At 51.0% G+C, this 19,505-nt stretch overlaps 2 protein-coding genes across 2 annotated transcripts; both read left to right on the plus strand.

Annotated features, from left to right (window-relative positions):
- Positions 1 to 11,174: 11,174 nt before the first annotated feature.
- Positions 11,175 to 13,801, plus strand: LOC101779338 (WAT1-related protein At5g45370). The gene is made up of 7 exons (XM_004984107.3): positions 11,175 to 11,506; positions 11,829 to 11,891; positions 11,982 to 12,098; positions 12,210 to 12,501; positions 12,667 to 12,822; positions 12,951 to 13,102; positions 13,412 to 13,801. The coding sequence occupies exons 1-7, from the start codon at positions 11,229 to 11,231 to the stop codon at positions 13,569 to 13,571; spliced, it is 1,218 nt and encodes a 405-aa protein (XP_004984164.1). The 5' UTR covers positions 11,175 to 11,228; the 3' UTR covers positions 13,572 to 13,801.
- A 2,448-nt stretch (positions 13,802 to 16,249) lies between these two features.
- LOC101779728 lies at positions 16,250 to 19,423 on the plus strand. The gene is made up of 2 exons (XM_004984108.2): positions 16,250 to 16,952; positions 18,835 to 19,423. The coding sequence occupies exons 1-2, from the start codon at positions 16,363 to 16,365 to the stop codon at positions 18,938 to 18,940; spliced, it is 696 nt and encodes a 231-aa protein (XP_004984165.1). The 5' UTR covers positions 16,250 to 16,362; the 3' UTR covers positions 18,941 to 19,423.
- Positions 19,424 to 19,505: the final 82 nt, after the last annotated feature.

Genomic DNA, 19,505 nt, shown 5'->3' on the forward strand with positions numbered 1-19,505 from the left:
GGACCTCATCGGGCGAACCGTTGAGGCCTACGTGGACGACATCATGGTCAAGTCCAAGAAGGGCGACCAGCTCATCCCGAACTGGCCTTCGAGACAAGCGCATCAAACTCAACCCCGAAAAGGGTCCCGAGGGGCATGCTGCTCGGCTTCATTGTCTCCGTGTGCCGCATCGAAGCCAACCCGGAGAAGATATCGGCCATCGCCGATATGGGGCCAATCCAAAATCTGAAGGGAGTGCAGCGCGTCATGGGATACCTTGCGGCCTTGGGCCACTTCATCTCACGCCTCAGCGAACGAGAACTCCCTCTCTACCGACTCCTGAAGAAGACTGACCGCTTTGTGTGGACCGCCGAGACCCAGGAGGTGCTTGACCGGCTCAAGCAAATCCTGACGAAGGCCCCAATCCTGGTCCCACCGACCGACGGGGAGCCACTCTTGCTCTACATTGTGGCAACCACCCATGTGGTTAGCGCTGCTCTAGTGGTGGAGCGAGAGAAGGAGGGACACGCCCTCAAGGTGCAGCGAACGGTGTATTTCGTCAGCGAGGTCTTCTCCGACTCCAAGGCCTGCTACCCCCAAATCCAGAAGCTCATATACGCGGTCCTCATCTCGAAGAGGAAACTGCGCCACTACTTCACCTCCCACCCAGTGACAGTCGTGTCATCGTTTCCCCTCGGCCAAGTGATCCAAAATCAGGATGCCATGGGGAGGATCGCAAAGTGGGAACTCGAGCTTATGGACCAGGGCATCACCTACGCCCCCCGGACAGCCATCAAGTCCCATGTACTCGCCGACTTTGTCGCAGAATGGACGGAGATCCAGACGGCATCAGCACCAGAGAAGCAGGAGTATTGGACGATGTACTTCGACAGGTCATTGATGAAAGCTCGCACCGGAGCGGGCCTGGTTTTCGTCTCCCCCCTCGGCGTGCGCATGAGATACATGATCCGCCTCCATTTTCCCGCATCTAACAATGTCGCCGAGTACGAGACTCTCCACAATGGGTTTCGCATTTCCATCGAGCTGGGCATCCGACGGCTGGGCATCTGGGGCGACTCTCAGCTAGTCGTCGAGCAAGTCATGAAGGAGTGGAGCTGCCACGATCCCAAGATGGCGGCGTACTGCAACGAAGTCCGCAAGCTCGAGGACAAGTTCGACGGTCTGGAGCTCAACCACGTCGCAAGACACTTCAATGAGGCAGTTGACGAGCTAGCAAAGGCGGCGTCCGGCTGGAAGCCAGTACCCGACAGCGTCTTTATCAGTGACCAGCATAAGCCCTCGATCCGCTACGAGAAGCCGGGAGAGGCCAGCTACAAGCCACCTATTCTGGACTCGAGAGCTGACCCGGGAGAGGACGGCAACACGCCACCTGTCCCTGACTTGGAGGTCGATCCCTCCGACCCCGAGGTCATGAAAATCAACACGAATCCAGTGGAGGGGCCCGACCCCCCACCTGACTGGAGAGCCCCGTACCTCGATTACCTCATCCGCGAGTTGCTCCCGACGGACAAGACAGAGGCGCTATGGATTGCTCGCCGCGCTAAATCCTTCGTCATCATCGACCAGGAGCTCTACAAGCGGAGCCATACCGGCATTCTGCAACGCTGCATCCCGATCGAGCAGGGAAGGGCGTTACTCCAGGACATCCACGTCGGAGCCTGCGGCCACCACGCCGCACCAAGAACCCTCGTAGGGAACGCCTTCCGACAAGGTTTCTATTGGCTAACGGCTGTAGCCGACACCACCCGCATGGTGCGCACCTGCGAAGGGTGTCAGTTCTTCGCGCAGCAAACCCATCTGCCCGCCCAGGCACTCCAGACCATCCCCATCACGTGGCCCTTCGCGGTTTGGGGTCTGGATCTAGTCGGGCCCTTCAAGAAGGCGCCCGGGGGCTTCACCCACCTGCTCGTCGCCGTCGACAAGTTCTCGAAGTAGATCAAGGCATGACCGGTTGCGCAGATCAAGTCCGAGCAGGCGGTGCAATTCTTCACCAACATCATATATCGCTTCGGAATCCCCAACTCTATCATCATAGAAAACGGCACGCAGTTCACCGGGAAGAAATTCCTCAAGTTCTGCGATGACCACCATATCCGAGTGGTCTGGTCAGTCGTAGCGCATCCCTGCATGAACGGACAGGTCGAGCGGGCCAACGGCATGATACTCCAGGGTCTCAAGCCACGGATCTTCGACCGCCTCAACAAGTTCGACGGCCGATGGGTTGCGGAGCTCCCCACGATCCTATGGAGCCTGAGGACGACCCCCAGCAGGGCAACTGGCTTCACCCCATTCTTCATGGTCTATGGGTCCGAGGCAATCCTCCCCACCGACCTGGAGTATGGGTCACCGAGGGTCAAGGCGTACGACGAACAAGGGAACCAAACATCTCTCGAGGACGCGCAAGACCAGCTCAACGAAGCGCGTGACGTGGCCCTGCTGCACTCGGCCAAGTACTAGCAAGCTTTGCGACGATATCACAACCGTAAGGTACGGGGTCGAGCCTTCAACGTCGGCGACCTGGTGCTTCACCTCGTCCAAGACAACAGAGGTCGGCACAAGCTGACCCCTCCGTGGGAAGGTCCTTTCATCGTCGCTCAAGTACTGTGGCCGGGCACGTACAAGCTAGCGACCCCCAACGGGCAGGTCTTCACCACCGCTTGGAACATCGAGCAGCTAAGGGTAGAAGCTAAGGTGTTTCTACCCTTAGCTATTATTTGCAAGTTTGTACATACATACTTTCGTCATCTTTTAGTTTGTGAAAAAGGGGATGTTTTGAGTTGCCTTCGCTAAAGTTTCATCCCAAGCTTAGGGATATCCGACCCTACCCCTGCCCCAAGGTCGCATATCCCTCGGGGGCTATCAAGGGCTCCGGCCCAAGACACTTGGCGTCTTCTCAAAACACCATTTTTCCAAACTGACCCTCTTCCTAAACGCTTGGTCATGAAAAGAAAGCAGTGCGCGAACGACGCTCGGGCAAGACCGATTGGACTGCGAGAAAACTACGCCCCAGTGGCTACGGTGCCTCTGCTCATCAGCGCTTCCTGATGCGTCCGACTCGCGCTCTGATCTTTCCAAACCCGAAAAACAGAAAGAAGATTGAAAATTTTTCCGACAAATTGCATGAACCAAAAAGGCCTCTGTGGCCATCGCAAAAGCAAGTTTGAAATTACTTAACTTATTTACATATTTTTTGGCAACTTGGCCCGAAACAGCTAGCTCGTCCCCGGGTCCTCCGGCGGGATGCCCTCATCCTCCAGGAGTTTCGCCAAGGCCTCTGCTGGGTTGAGCACCAACGCGTTGATCTCGTCCAGCTCGACCTCAGAGTAGCCGGAGGCGTACCCCCCGCTCATCGTCGAAGTTGATGCTGGAGTAGTGAGAGCCGAAGACACTGAAGGCCCGCCTCACGCCGACGTGGAGCGCCTCCCGAGCGATCTCACGGGCCCGCCGGTACGCCCCAAGGACACGAGCCGCCAGGGTGCTCGTCCCCTCCTCTTGGACCACGCTACGGTCCTTGCAAATGATGCGGACGGCGTCCCGCAGGTTGGCGTGCTCGACGTGCTCCGCATCGGCAGCATCCCTTAGCGGGCGAGCTCGCTCTCGAGTCCTGTCCAGAAAAGCCTGCCAGGTCAGAAACCAGCACAACGCTGGAAGCAAAGGGACAACGAAAGCCTTACCCTCAGATTCGGCTCTCAACAGACGTTCCCGATCGAGCCCTTGGGACACAGCGGTTTGAAGCCCCTGCATTTGCGACTGGAGCCGACTGACCTCCACCCCAAGGTCGGCCGCTACCCTCTCGGCCTCAACCCTCCGGCCCGCCTCGAGGTCACGCTCCTGCCGAGCCGTGTGTCACTCGTGCCGGATGCGCTCAACGGTTTTTTGAAGGGCCTCATACTCCTTCTTCAACCGTGCAAGCTCCTCAGCATCACGACGGACCTTCTCGGCAGCGGCCTGGAACTTGTCCTCCACCCTTCGTGCGCCTTCCTGCACCTCCTGCTCCCGCGCTCGTAGGTCGGCGGCGTTCTACTGGGCGGCGGCGAGTTGCCCGGTCAGCTCCAAGGTCCGCCGCACCTCCCTGGCGAAGTGCTCCAAGACCCCCCCGCTCATGTCGGAGGAACTCAGACTTCCCCCGGCTGCATTTCTGGAGGGCCTGCAACACGATTTATGCTTGGGAATCGTCGGGAGAAAAAAGGAACAGAGAAATGAAAGAAAAATAACCACCAAAGAGAACACCATACCTGACTGGCGGGAACAACAATGCCGTCCAACTTCCCCATCGCGAAAGACAGGGCAGCATAGACGTCCTCGAGCCCGCCCTGCACCTCTTGCCACTTTTCCCGCTCCCCGACATCGTCCAACACGAAGCGGGGCCTCTCGGGTCCTCACGGGACATCCAGTGCACGGTCGGCCCTTCCCACGTGTTGGGGTCACGACCAAGCGGGACGAGGGCATAGGAGGACTCTCTAACCAGCCCCGACGCCGCTGTCTCCATCGCTGCTGCCGAGGTAGGCACCGTCGCCTGCGTCTTCTCTGCCACCGCCGCCGTCTCTATCGTTGCTGCTGAGGCAGGCGCCACCGCCTCCGCCACTGCCGCCGTTTCCACCACCGTCGCCGCCGCCTCCGTGACCGGCGCCCTGGACACTGACGCCTCCCGCACTGGCTCCTCCTCCGCCTCGTCGACAAGGTTTATCACCTCGCCAGACGGAGGAATCACAGGGGCAGCATCTTGTCCCGCAGGGTCGGCTGCAGGGGCAGAAGGCGGAACAGGGGTCCGCCCCTGCTCCGTGCCCAACTGCGGCACCCGTTCACCAGTCGCCGCCGCAGAGGCCGCCGCCGCAGGAGGCACCGCAGCCTCTCCAACGACACCACCGCTCGCTCCCGGCGAGGTCATGGTTGGCCCTGCGGAGGCGGTCGACACCCGGAGCGCCTTCTTCGGCGCCAGCAGCAGGATGAAGTCTCGAGGAGCAGCACTGCGAGACGACGACAACTTCATCAGAAGTGGCTTGATGCCAGGAAAGGAATAGGGTACGCAAGAACTTTCCACTTACCTCACCACGGTACGAGGGCGGTAGGCGCGCTTCGCCTCCGAGCTCGACGCCAATCCCGGGACATCCAAGAGTGGCCGCTTGCCGCCACCCCTCTGCTCATGTGATGCAGGTAGAGGGTCGGTCCCGTTGATCCCTGAGGCGCACCCCTTGCCGACCCCTGGGGTGCGGCCTCCGAGCCCCGAGGGGTCGGGCCCTGTGCGTGCGGTCCGCTCGACCTGTCCCTCGCGGCCGGTTGAGGGGGCTGGTCCCGGATGACGAGCGCACCCGGCACGGAGGCCGAAACATAACCCTTCTCCTCCTCCTCCTCCTCCTCGGTCTCGTCTTCATCGTCGTCGTCGTCGTCATCGCCGTCGTCGTCGTCCGACACGACCACGCACCTCTGCCACCTTTGGAACTCCTTCGTGGCCCTCTTCCTCTTCCTCATTGTCTCTTTGTCTTTCCTCCTCTTCTGCTTTTCGGCGAGGAGGCGGTGCTGCTACCGCCGCGCTGCGTCCTCTGGCACCGGCGGGTGCGAGGTCATGACCTGGTTCAGCTTACCCTGCAGATTCAAAGACTCCGCATCAGAACGGCAGACCAGGAAATGCAGGAAAGAAGAACGAGAGTGCAAAATTCTCACCAGCGTGACGAAGTCCTCATCCAGGTGCATCGGAGGGTGACTCGGCACCGGGTAGACGACGTCCCTGTCATCCAACGCCTCCCGGACACGCTGCTCGATCTCGACGTCGGCAAGCATGCCCGTCGCAAGGACGATGCCATCTATCACCGCGCCGGGAACCATATCGCCAAGCGCGAGGGCCCGGAGCATCAGTGGCGCCACCCTCTGAGCGTGGTACGCCCCGATAACTCCGGTCCCGGTCACGGCCTCCTCCTTCAAGCGATTGATGGCCTGGAGAAGACCGGCGATGTTCCTCTTCTCCTTCTCGACCGGATCGTACGTCCAGTTGTCCAGCGCCTCCGCGATGACACGGCCGGTAAACTCTAGCGAGGGGGACTCGAGGCAGTTCTTCACATACAACCACTGCTGGTGCCACCCCTTGTGGGACGCCACGGTCTTCATCGCCATGTACTCCCTGGCACGGTTCTGGTGGAGGTGGATGCCGGCGCACCCCATCAGCACCGGAACCGCCCGCACCTGGATCCCCCTCTTCTTGATCTTGTGATGCAGGCTGACCGTGAAGAGGTATTTCCAGAGCGAGAAGTTGGGCTCGATCCCCAGGTACCCCTCGCACAGCGCGACGAACGCCGCAATGTGCTGAATCCCATTGGGGTTGAGGTGCTGCAGCTTGAGCCCGTAGTAGTGCAGCAGCCCGTGGAAGAAGAGGTTCGGTGAAGTCGCGAACCCCCTCTCGTGGAAGTGCGTGAATGAGACAACGTATCCGTCACCCGACTGCGGCGCATCCTCCCTCCCAGGGTACCACCACTCGTTCTTGGCGGTCTTCTTGCAAAGGAGGCCCTTCTTCACGAGGCCGGTGGCGCGCGCAGTGCTGAAGTTCGAGCGCATCTAGGACTCCATCGCTAAGGGAATGGAAGGCTCAACGGTGGGGGCGGAGAAAGCTGCTGCACTGGAGCGAAGGGATGCGAAAGGTGTGCAAGAAGGCAAGAAAGGCTTGAGGACGAGTGCGGGGCGTAACCAGCGAGGCGGACTCCCTCGTCTTATAGGGGGGGCGCGGGAAGCGAAAGGGGTGATCCAATCGCAGTTATTGCGACACCAGGTACACCTGTCACCCCCGCCTTTTTTGGAAACCATGCGCACGATCTCTTCCGGCTGTAGTGAACGTCTCCCCCTCCCTCGTTTTGTGGGGCCGGTATTTTCCGCCACTCCGCCTCCCAGAGGGCGCACGCGCGTCACTTTCTCCACGTACGGCTCGGGGCCCACCAACAGGTAAAACAAGGGGATATGGAGCTAAAAACACTCCTACGGCCCATTACGGTCCAGGGGTTCGAAGGCTGGCCCACCGCAGGTTCGACAGTCGCCCCAGGATGCTCCTGAGCAAGGGGTGAGAAGGGACGGGTCCGCTAGCGGCCACCACCCAGGCGACCGAAAGCCAAGGGCGTCCCGACCTCACGTTCGAGTCCGGACTGGCGTTTAAGTTCATGGTTTTTCCCGAAGAAAGGCAACGAGCCCCCAGGTCCAATCGAACGGACTCGGGAATTATATGAACTGGCCATCCGGAATCTGGAGTATGCCACCAGCTTGGCCCGAGCCGGACCCCCCGAACGGGGATCAGGACTCCACTCGAACTGACCCGTTCGCAGCTCAACGAGCACCACGGTTCGTCCAACGAGGATAATGTGGCACGGCTCACCCCCTCCATCCCAGCGAACGGACGCTTGAGGGGTAACGATCAAAAGTCGATCTAACCTCTCGATCGGTCTCCTGCAACGCGCGGGGGCTCGGGGGCTGGCATCGCAACCAACGACCACGCGTGTGGCCACAATTTGGGGTCTTCGAGCAGGAGTTCTCGTTGGAACGATAGGGAATATTCCCGAGCCGAGCCATCTTCGGAACACCCTGCCTACCCAAACTCCCCGGCCAAACCGAACGAGCGAAACTTTTTCTCCCTGATCAAATGCAGGTTGCAGGACAAACAAAGATCCTTGACGAACGACGAATGCAGCCTCTGGAGGAGTATTTTTGCTCCACCAAAGGCTCGGGGGCTACTGTTGGGGGGAAATATTAACGACCTCCTTATACACCTTAAACAACGGTCATAAGGGCCCGGGCCCACCTGCGGCGACAGTGACCTCCGCCGACTTGGCACAAACAGGAAATATTTCGCTCTGCCTCGCCCGACCCCAGGCACAAGGGGTCGGACGCGCCCGACCCCTCGCCACAAGGCTCCGTCTCGCACGACCCCAGGACGCGGGGTCGGACGCATCCGGACCCATAGGACAGAGCTTCGCCTCGCCCGAGGACGGACGCGGACCAGCAGACGAGGGTGCGGGGCTTGTGGGTCCCCACCGAGCTCACCATAAATGCAATCGACGGGAGGCGCCCCTGCTCAGAATCCGGCTCTGACACGCAGAAAGGCGCCCGCGCTCCTCGACGTGACTGGCCAACGTTTTTGGACGACGCACTGTAGCCACGACTGCACAGGGCTACAGCTGCACCATCCTAACCCTAACCTGTGACATTCGTCATAGGGCACTCATCACCCACGCCGTCCAACAAAGGAGGATACGCCGCCCAGTTTCCCGCTCAACCTGGCGGCAGGGGCATGTTAGCCGCACCTCCCGGTCGGCACGCGAAGCTATAGAGGCTGACCATCCTCCACGACGCGCACAACTGCGGCGGCCAGTCATCATCATCATCATGCATGGCTACAGCGGTCGGTCGCCACACATATCTCGCACGCTCGGCTACAACGGTCGACCGGAGGGTCGTCGATGGGGCTCAACGACAACCATCCCTCTCCGGTGGTCATGCTGACAGGAGACAAAGATCGGAAGGGAAGGCGGCGACCCCGGGGGGCTTGGTCCTTCTCCCTGCGCTGTTACTTCCCTGCTTACCTTTTTGACTCCCCTTCTGCTCCTAGCTCAATTGTAACTCCTGTGCCCTCCTTACGCTATAAAAGGAGGACTAGGAGGCCCGAGACGGGGATGGCTCTCAAGCAAACCGAACACCCCCCAACTCATAACCTCTCCTCACGAGCATCAGTGCACACCCATAGAGACTTGGGACCAGCTTCCCTCTCTCGCCTGTTTGTAACCCCTACTGCAAACTCTGCACGAGTAACACGAGCAGCCTCCCGCACTGGACGTAGGGCTATTCCTGCTCGAACCAGTATAAACCCGTGTCCTCTCGTGCAACCATCCGAGCCTTACGCGCATAAAAAACAAATTCACTTGCCGTAGTCTTGACCCGTGATTCTTGAAAATGACAGAAACATTCACACTTTGAGCTTTGAGAAAAATTTGAATTCCTCTCTTTCCCTGTCCATCAACATACTCAAAAGGTTTAATGGGCATCATAGTTCACTTCGGATCCAAGGTTTTTCAAAGTATATATGAAAAATCTCCCAGAATTCAATTTCAAAGTAGCCTACTTGATACTATTTTCGGACTTAACCCTATTTCAGCAGCTGAGCTGAAAACTGTACCACTTTCCAACTTTGAATCCCATTTAAATGTTATCATTGAGACTAACTATCCTAGGGGTGAAAGAGATCATTTACTTTTGATAGAAGATCACTGGACTATTGCAGAGAGTATATTATTATTCCTTGAACTGTTTTATGATTCTACTGTTACACTTTCAGGTGTTTATTATCCTACATCTCCACTTATGTTGCATCAGCTTATTTTGATTGCTAAGCATCTGAAACATCATGAAAATGATGAATTGCTTAGGCATGTGGTTGTTCCTATAAAAGATTGCTATCTTAAGTACTGTAGGGATATTCCAATACTTTATTCTGTTGCATTTATTTTGGACCCTAGAGCTAAATTGAAAGATTTTCAAAATATGCTCGTTATCTAGTCTTACTGGTATTGATTATTCTGCTTACTTCACTGATGTAAGAGCTGAACTTTCTACTATATTTAAGCTGTATGATGACAAGTTTGGTACAGTTAAATTGCAAAGGCCTCCCCTGCCATCCAATTCTGGTAAGAAAAAAATGCTTGGGATGACATTTTTTCAAGTGGTGGTGATGCTGATGTATCTGCTTTTGGACTTGGTGAATTTCCTGGTACTTCTTTCTTCACTCCTTCTCCCACTTTGCCTCCCTCTTTATCAAGATCATCTGCAAGTACTTTGCTGCAAGCAGTAAGCACAAGTGCAACTAGTATGGGTATTGGCTCTAAACTCTCTATCTACTTGGATAGTGACACTATCACCCATTTTGATGATAGTTTCAGCATCTTGAATTGATGGCACGAACATAAACGAACTTATCCAGTTCTGTCAATCTTAGCTAAAAATGTTCTAACTGAATCTGTCTCTACAGTATCATTAGAGTCTGCTTTTAGTACATCTGGCAGGATCATCGAGGAGAGGCGGCGTCGATTGAGCTCTGAGATGGTGGAGATGATCTCGTGTCAAGGACTGGAAGGCTGCAGAAGCAAGAATTCAGAACCTGATGGAGAATCAGGAACTTGAAGATAGTTTTGTTAATTTATATCTAGATGTTCCTGATAATTCAAATGTGTAACTCAAACTTGGCCTGTAATAACTTTACACTACTTTAAAGTTTATTTGATTGAGCTGAGTTGCACTCTTTTTTCCTATCTAGGATTTCTCACAATGTGTGAGTTTTACCTAGATAAGTTTTTAATGAGGCAACCATTGCACCAGCTCAAACTTTTGAAATTGTTTGTCTCCCCTCTGAGTTATGGATTGTGGTCTAAGTTATGCTATGACGTAAATTCTATGACTTTGATGAAAAATTTTGTGTCTCCTTAACTTAAAGTTTTGGTTGAGCAGTGGCTAGCCTACAGTGCCTAGCCCGGCAAGGCACTACCGTGCCATTGTGCTAGCCCGACACGATAACAAGCTATAGTGTCGGGCCTGGACCCGACAGTTCGGCACGCAGTGCCGATCCGGCACGGTATGGATAAGCCATCGGATCTGAAGTGCCGGATATAGTCAGGTCAGGTCAAATCGGGCTAGTACCGGGTTAGTGCCGAGCGCGACCCATCTAGCCAATAGCTCCGAGCCGAGTCCTTTTCCGTTTTCCTCCACGATTTTCGCATGTATTCCCTCGGCTATTTGTTAGAGCAACTCCAAGAGGCTGCTAATCTTACCCCCAATACCCATTTTAGGAAAAAAGAGAGAAAAAATAAACTCCAACAATCCACCTAAACCTTCCCTAATTTTTTAGCGACGCTAAAAAATAGCCTGCCACCGCGTATATTTTAGCGTTGGCGTTCCCCCCCCCCCCAATTCTGATTCCCACACGCCCGCGTGTCCCTTCCGATGGGCCCAATACGATGACATGGCATGTGTTTGAAATATTGAGGGCTATTTATTAGCGATCTGCTGTGGACTGATATGTTTTTGGGAAAAAAATTTCTTGAAAGAACCTCCAGTACATAGTTTTAGGGAAGAATTTTTTTAGATACTCTTGGAGCTGCTCTTGATGGTTCTCCAGCACTTGAACGGGAGATATTTTATTTCAGGCAAGCCAAGAGCGAATCGAATCAGCGCTGCTGCAGACGCGCAGAGCAGAGGAGAACCGGAAGATGGGGGAGGAGGGAGACGACGGGCCGACGCCGCTGCTCAAGCGGCGGCGCTCGCCGCCGTGGAGCGCGATCAGGCGGCGGCTGCTGAGTGCCCTGGCTGACAACAAGGACGCGTGGCGGGCGCACGCCGGGATGGCCTTCGTCCAGCTCGCCTACAGCGGCTACCACGTCCTCACCAAGGCCATGCTCGACGTGGGCATGAACCAGGTCGTCTTCTGCGTCTACCGCGACCTCGTCGCGCTCGCCGTCCTCGCCCCCGTCGCCTTCCTCCGCGAGAGGTGCCCCGCTGCTTCTCTCTGCTCTCCGCTTGCTTTTCTCGCTGCGACTAATTTCCTTTTCTTCTGAATTTACCATCGTTTCAGTGGTGAATTTACCATCATTTCAGTAGCTAGCACCAAAAGAGAGGGTGCGCTGCGATACTACTGAACCGAATTAGGAGTAGAAATGAATCAAATTAAACCGTGAGTTTAACTCCAAATCGATGACATTGCTGGAGACAAGGAATACATAATTACTGATATAACTGCAGATACGCGATACGTAATTAGTAAATTATACTACCTTCGATGCTTGCCATGATCTTGGTTCCCCTTGTTGCAGAAGGGAGAGGCCTCCGGTGACCCCTCAGCTCCTCGCCTCCTTTGCTCTTCTTGGCTTCACTGGGTACTAGCTAATTCCTTCCTTCCTATGCTCATCATGAGGCAGCAATTCAGTTAACCCCTGGAAATTGCACAAAACACTCAATTTCTGCAGGCTCTATGCGAACCCGCTCCTCTTCCTGGTCGGCCTCCACAACACCAATGCTTCCTATGCCGCTGCTTTCCAGCCCTCCATACCAGTGATCACATTTGTCTTGGCTGCGATTGTCGGGTGACTACCATAACACTCAATTTGATTGGAAATTCAGGATTCGACGCTCATTATCTCACTGACTTGTCACCCCTGAATTGCCACCAATTTGGGTGTTAATCCTGCATTCAGCGTTGAAGCTATCAACATCTCCACGAAAGACGGCATCCTCAAAGTTCTCGGCACAGTTGTATGCGTCTCTGGTGCCATTCTGATGGCTTTGTATAGAGGTCCATCCTTGATTGGTTCGGGAGGCACCAATACGGCAAATGGTATTGTTACTCCAGGCACATGGAGCAGCACTCCCTATCTGGTCCAGTGGTTAACATCAACCATGCTGGAGTATGGTGTAGAAACATGGCATCTTGGTGTGTTGTGCCTTATTGGAAACTGCTCATTGGTGGCTGTTTATCTAGTCATACAGGTAATGTAAATTCTAGAGTTTGCACTTAATCCTGCATTTGCTCTTGTGCGTTTAATGTTTATTGGCCAGACCCTTTCTTATGTGCTCTTACCCATCAACAAGATAGGAATGCCAGTATACATGATTGATACAAATTAGTGTCCTTTTCTTCCGTAACTGTTACAGGCTCCTGTGATGATAAAATATCCTGCAAGCTTGTCCTTGACAGCTTATTCATATTTTTTTGCCTCCATCTTTATGGTGTTAACTGGAGTACTTGCAACCGATGGGCTCCATGAGTGGGCATTGACAAAAACAGAGATCATAGCTATTCTATATGCTGTAAGTATCTCTATATGCCTTATTGCCAAGACTGCATCGATCACTTGCATAATGCATCGCAGTGATGCTAAGATTTAGGAACCTGTCCTGGTTATCTGACCAAATTTCTTAATTACTTGCACATTCAGGGAATTGTTGCTTCTTGTATGTGCTATGCGACCATGACGTGGGCAAACAAAATTCTCGGACCTTCTCTAGTTTCTCTCTATAATCCACTCCAACCAGCATGTTCCACTATCCTCTCAACTATTTTTCTTGGTGATCCAGTTTATGTCGGAAGGTTTGATTCAACACACTGCCATATATAATTTTGCCAAAATTTGCTGTTTGAAAACATTGTTATTGGGTTATTTTTCAACCCTTGGATCCTTTGAACTGGTTTGCATATATGTTTTATCAGTTGTTGCATGATACTCTTTCAAGCAAAATAAACAACATTTGTGGTGCTTGATGAAACATAAAACTGGTGAAGTTTTTACAGATATATTTGTTGATATTCTTTCTTCTCTCCTTATAACCTCAATGAACTTATTATGTAACAAACTAGAATCGGTCCTAACCTTGTACGCTTGTATTCTACTTCTTCCAGCATTATTGGGGGAGTCTTTATAATTGCTGGTCTATACATTGTTACTTGGGCTCGCTACAATGAAGCACGGCGAACTTCGAGTGATGGTTGTTTGAACCCTCTTCTTCTTGGACCTCCAAGAGTCCCCAAGACACAGGAAAGTTCCTTCATGGATCCTTAAATCTCAGTGTATCAAATGGTTGTCTCAGTTGTTTTCTCCAGGACAACAGCAAAAGTCACATGTATAGATTTATTTCAGCAAATGGTTGTCTCAATTGTTTTCTCCAAGATAACAGCAAAGGTCACATGTATAGATTTATTTCAGCAAATGGTTGTCTCAATTCTTTTCTCCGGACAACAGCAAAATTCACATGTATAGATTTATCCTGAATTTTTTTTTGTATTCTTGTATATTTGTTTTGATAATATGTTCTAATAGAATATAGTAACCAAAGCACACATTGCATACTTCATAGGGGATAGAGGGTAGAATGTCCCTACCAGGGCAGCCCGCCCGCCCTCAACTCTACCAAAGAGCACAACCGACTGAGCAAATAATAGTCAGCTCCCTTGAGGGATCAGGGCTTAAAATTCTTTCCAAATCAAGTATCGTAGTCCATGCCATTTACCTTTTGCTCCCCCTTTTCTTCAAACCACCTATCACCCTAAAATACAATAAGATTGTGCAATCTCTTGTTTTCTAGAGTGCTACCACTGGCTTCATGTCTGATTGGAAAACATAATAATCGCCTCCAATCCACATGTATTGGGGGCTTTGAGGTGAAAATTGGTTTATTTTTCCCTGCAATCCCGTATATATTTTGCAGGAAATGGGTTTATGCAAACAAACCCTCAAAGTACAAAGCCGAAAGCCTGGCGGCTTTGAGGTGAAAATTGGTTTATTTTTCCCTGCAATCCCGTATATATTTTGCAGGAAATGGGTTTATGCAAACAAACCCTCAAAGTACAAAACCGAAAGCCCCATGTATATTTGTTTAATTTCTTTTTAATGACAGCATGACTTGCAAGCTTCACAAGCAACAATAATTTGCCTGATTTTTGTCTTGGCACCTAGCGCATATATTCAATGCAAAATGATTGAATGGATAGGAAGAAAGAAATATATCATATACGAAGGTCCTTGTTGCTTTATGCAGCCTACCTTTGTTATTTGATTCTTAGTTTGAAAAATGGTACGCAAACTAATCTGTTGAAAGTGCAAGAGAGGTGGTCATAGTCAAATGGCAGTGGACCCAGATGCTCTTTTTTTACTTCCTGAACTGTGACCAAGACGTCCTCATGGGAGAGCTCTTAAACATAGAAGGACGCAAGGAAAAAATGATTCAACAAGAAAGATTTAGTTTGAAAAGATACCAGATCATTTATTAGATGGTCATCAGAAATATTTATTTTGACGCTTCTAAGTCAATACATTATTTACATTGAATTTTTGCTGCACGCACAACCCATTTGTGTAATCTACTATCCCACTGGTCCAACAATAAGATCAAGTGCCCAAATGGCTAAAAAAACAGCTTGTTACCGTTTTGACCATTCTATTTTCTCGATCTTGGACTGGTCATTTCATAAATCGATCGGTCCATGGGAGAGTGTCTTTTTTTTTAAGTGTTTGATACCTAATGAATTGAATAAATGTCAAAACGCTAGGCATTTCAGTTAGCAAGGAAAATAGACTAGTAACAATGGAAATTTGAATATTGGAAGAGGAGCGAACTGAGCTTAGCACAATTAGTTGTGTTTCTTGTGATGCTGAAACCTGTATACGGCCTGTTCGCTTCAGCTTATTCAGCCGGCTTATCAGCCACCAAACAGTGTTTTCCTCTCACAACAAATCAGCCGTTTCAGCTTTTCAGCCGGCTTATAAGCTGAAGCGAACAGGCCCATACTTGCCTACTTGGGCTCAACGGCGTTAGGCACTGCAGCTGTGATTCGTGGCTAGCAGAGTGCGAGGGACACAGTGGTAATTTCACGTAGGTGCCAAGCTGGAAATGTTGACTCCCATGGCACAAATTGTCCTTTTTGCCGCTCCAACTCCAGTTTGGCATAAAACTGGATTAGGGAACAGTGTTCCTGATTAGTTTACGGCTAGAGAAAGCAGAATACCTTTTGGATCGTGCTAAAGTTGCATGTGCACCACATGCTTTTTTTTCCATTTTCTTTGTGGTGAGGGAGAGACTGAGAGGATATGCTATCGTTATGTTTGAATCTCTCCGTCTCCGGGCCAGTTTGTTTGACGACCTTTTGAGCAGACGTCAACATAAAGATGTATACTGTACCACCTGCATCATGCACGGCTTAAAAATGTTTGTCCATGCAAAAATAATTTGATGACAAACTTACCAGCATGAGTTTCATGTGACAAGTACAAACATATATGCATTTCATGAGAAAGCTATGAGAAACATAATATAAATATCAAAAAGAGAAAAAAAATGTTAGAAAACAGTGATTATCTCATAAGAAAACAAAAGGCCTGTCAAAAAATAAAAGAAAAGAAACAAAAGGAAATGGAGAGGGGAGTAAAAAAGAGTCGAGTCCTCTACCAAAGTATATAAAAGATAGGGGCAGCACAAAAAGGAAAAAGAAAAGTTAGAGTTGGGTTGGGTAGGACCCATGATGTACTGCCGCCCAGCCCACCAATGAATTTCGCCAACTCAACTGACCGGAGTGGGCCGTAAGCCCGTAACCCACTTGAGTAGACCGCTTGCTCCTGGGCCTCCATGCATTGTTGTTGCAACAAAATGGACCCAGAGAGTGGCCTTGGAACTAGTTGGGCTTTCTGGTGGCCCTGTTTACTGAACGCTTCGAAGATCCACCACCACCATTTCGTCCATCGGCCTGCTGGTGGCGAACCAACTGAAGTCCCCTCCCCCCACTCCACCGATCCGCCGCCGCCCGCCTAAACCCTCCGCCGCCACGACCCGACCAACCCTCGCCGCCGCTCGGCAGCCATGGGGAGCCGGCTGGGCCGCCGCGTGATCCACTTCGCCAACCTCCCTCTCAAGCTCATGCTGCCACCGGCCCCGCTCTCGTCCGTGCAGGAGTTCGCCGTTCGGACCGTCCCCTCCGCCTCCAAGGTGGACATCCGCCGCTGCCTCGAGTCCATGTACGGCTTCTCCGTCGCCGAGGTCCGCACCCTCAACATGGAGGGCAAGAAGCTCCGCCGGGGCCCCTACCTCGCCGCCAAGCCCGACTACAAGAAGGCCTACGTCACGCTGCGGGCCCCGCTCACGGTCTCCCCCGATCTCTTCCCCATTGGGGTCATCCTCGGGGAGCGGGAGCGGAAGGCCAGTGCCGCCGCCGCCAGGAGGAAGGCGGTGGAGGGCGCCGAGGCGGAGGGGCAGAGGGAGGGGAAGGGGAAGCACTGGATGGAGGACGACAGGGAGGGTTTCTCCAGAGCTGGGTGTGGCAAGGTCGTGTACGGGAACCCAGGGAGGCTGGACCAGAGGAGGAGAGGACGCGCCAAGGCTAAGGAAGGAGCTGGGGAGGAGGGGTCCAAATTCCCGTGGAGCGGAATGCAGCTGGCTACCGAGAAACCTAGGTGAGCACCTGAGCATCTCTATGTCACTCTACTCTCAGTGACTAATGAAATGTTTGTTCCTAGAAATCTAGAATCTTAGAAATAACAGATCTAAAGGGTAATGTGGCAATTGGGTTTTCAGCACTCAATTCCAGTTACCCTTATGTAGAATCTAGAATCTTATATGCGCAAAGTTGCACATGTTGTGATCATATGAAGTAACAGGTGCCGATGCAAAAATGATGTTTTCCATCACTCATTTTTCAATGGCTTTTATGTATGCTTCAAAGTACATGAAGGATTTGGCTGCTCGGTTGCTCTCGAGTTTGTGCATCCACATCCCCAATCCACTTGTGCGCACACCAGCATGTTCGTGCAGGCACTTGAGCATGAGGTTGTGCGCGCACCAGCATGTTCGTGCAGGCACTTGAGCATGAGGGCACCCATGAAATTAGTTGAGTGCATGCAAGATGCATCCCCAATCCACTTGTATGCACACCAGCATGTTCATGCAGGCATTTGAGCATGAGGGCACCCATGAAATCAGTCGAGTGCATGCAAGACGCAATCAGCGTTCTTGCTGGAAGTGATAATAAAAGGGGTGTATTTTGACAAATGGTTATAAGCAGACAACAGTCCGCCAGCATAAGATTTAGAAGCATATATGTGAAATTACGTTGTAAAATCTGCCATTTTTAGTGCAGTCTTTTGTGTGCAGTCAATTTTAAAGTTTCACAAGTTTTAACCTCTTTGATTGATCTGATCACTCTTTTAAACTTCGTGATTTTCTGCCATGTCAGATGTTAATGGTTAACCACATGAAGATGAAATAGGTGAATTAAATGTGGTGTGGTTATAACTATTGAATTTCCTAATAGCTAATGCTTGTAAAATAATCAAAGCCAACCCTGATAGTGTAAAATTGTATACGTTTCACCTTCGAAGTGGGTTGATTCGCTATGTTACTGGGCTCTTTCTTGGCATGGTCAGTCCTTGATTGGATCAAACAATGAAGTTGCATTCAGCAAAATGTTGAATTCAAAAACTGGAATTCAAAGCACTAGTGGAAGATCTTGTTTCTCTGATCATACCTGTACTAATCAAATGTAATGTTGTAAAATGCTATTCCAACTTACTATCTTGGCTTCTTCCATGTCTGAAGACAATTGTTGCATAATATCCATCATTGAAGTTGTACATTCCTAGTGTAAGATAATGGACCATGATAAGGGTTTCCTTTGTTCTAGCAAAGGTGATTTTCTATAAGTACATTATTATGCAATCAAGTTGGGAAATTAATCACCTTGTTTCTTGATCACACTTCTCTGTAGTCCACTTCTTTAAAGTGCTTTCTCTTCCTAATTCACAAAGCTGGAGATCCAAATCCAAGAATAATTCTGACTTGTCTCCCATGTGTGCCTTTTTGTTGAATTTGGTGCCACATGATGGTGTTGCGATACTATGTTGAGTTGTCCTAGAACCTTTTTTTGAGCGATTGCCTTTGGTCAGGGTCTCCTCTTCTTGGTAGTTTGAGTGCCAGTCTGTTGTTGCACCCCTGATGTTGATACCTGAGAAGATAACTGGTTATAATGTTTTATACTCAGTAGGAGAGCACCTTTTCATTTTTATTGGTGCATTCCTGGAATTGGATGCCTTTTCTTTATATATTTTTGGTGCGTCCGTAATGAATGCGAGAAGGAATGGCAACTAGGGATGCAAGCAGGTATCTAATTTGCACTTCTTTCTTGCTCTGAAATCTGGATTAGTGCATTTAGAAGAGTCGGGTCAAACCAATGATGCAAAGAAAAGAAATCTTGCATCCCTAACGGCAACATATGGTAGGCTTGTTTATATATGCCATGCTCATTCTGATTCATGTTCATGCTATGATTCTTTTTATTAGGAGGGTGAGACACTCTCCCCCGAAGAAGAAGGTGGGTATAGCCTTGAAACAGAAGTCAAGGAAGGTCTCTCTGCAGCGCCGCTCGAAGAAGAAGCTGGAAGCTTGATAGTACTTGACTTGGTCCTGCTGCACTGCGACCATGAGAGGATCCTGCCATGAAATGGGATGCAGACAAGGGATCGACGACTATGCTGGCAGACCTGCCTTGTTTCAAGTTACTGAATAAACAACCAATGTTGAAGTATCTGTAAGAATTTTTGTGCCTTTGATACGAAATGCAGTTGTGAATTTAGATGGCTGACTGCGCCTGAGGCATGTTTTGCTGCAAGGCCAGACCAGGAAGTGCTCGGCACTCGTTGGCGTTCCTGTCCAGCCGAGCTGTTGCCGTCCAAGTTCCTTTTGAGATTTGTCTATCGTCTGCTGACTGATTAGTACTGCTGATTAGAGAGATTGTGCGCCTGTTTTCTTAGGGTGTGTTTGGTTGGTCGTATCATTTGATTCATGTATGAAATGATTCAAAATAATAATGATCTTTTTATTTGGTTAGGTGAATTGTACCAACTTATCCAGGATGAGGTTATCCCACGTACATTATTCTGAATGAACCATATGGTATAAGTAAATTGGTTGAATCATCCCATCCAGAATATATGCATCATGTGGTGTATGCA

The sequence above is a fragment of the Setaria italica genome, chromosome IX (assembly GCF_000263155.2).
Source record: "Setaria italica strain Yugu1 chromosome IX, Setaria_italica_v2.0, whole genome shotgun sequence".
Lineage (NCBI taxonomy): Eukaryota > Viridiplantae > Streptophyta > Magnoliopsida > Poales > Poaceae > Setaria > Setaria italica.

Bases quoted from the DNA above. Each gene is read 5' to 3' on its own strand.
- LOC101779338 (XM_004984107.3), top strand. From the start codon at position 11,229: ATGGGGGAGGAGGGAGACGACGGGCCGACGCCGCTGCTCAAGCGGCGG. The intron at 12,823-12,950 runs GTAAGTATCTCT...TTGCACATTCAG, and splicing joins TCATAGCTATTCTATATGCT to GGAATTGTTGCTTCTTGTAT. The intron at 13,103-13,411 runs GTTTGATTCAAC...TACTTCTTCCAG, and splicing joins GATCCAGTTTATGTCGGAAG to CATTATTGGGGGAGTCTTTA.
- LOC101779728 (XM_004984108.2), top strand. From the start codon at position 16,363: ATGGGGAGCCGGCTGGGCCGCCGCGTGATCCACTTCGCCAACCTCCCT. The intron at 16,953-18,834 runs GTGAGCACCTGA...TCTTTTTATTAG, and splicing joins CTGGCTACCGAGAAACCTAG to GAGGGTGAGACACTCTCCCC.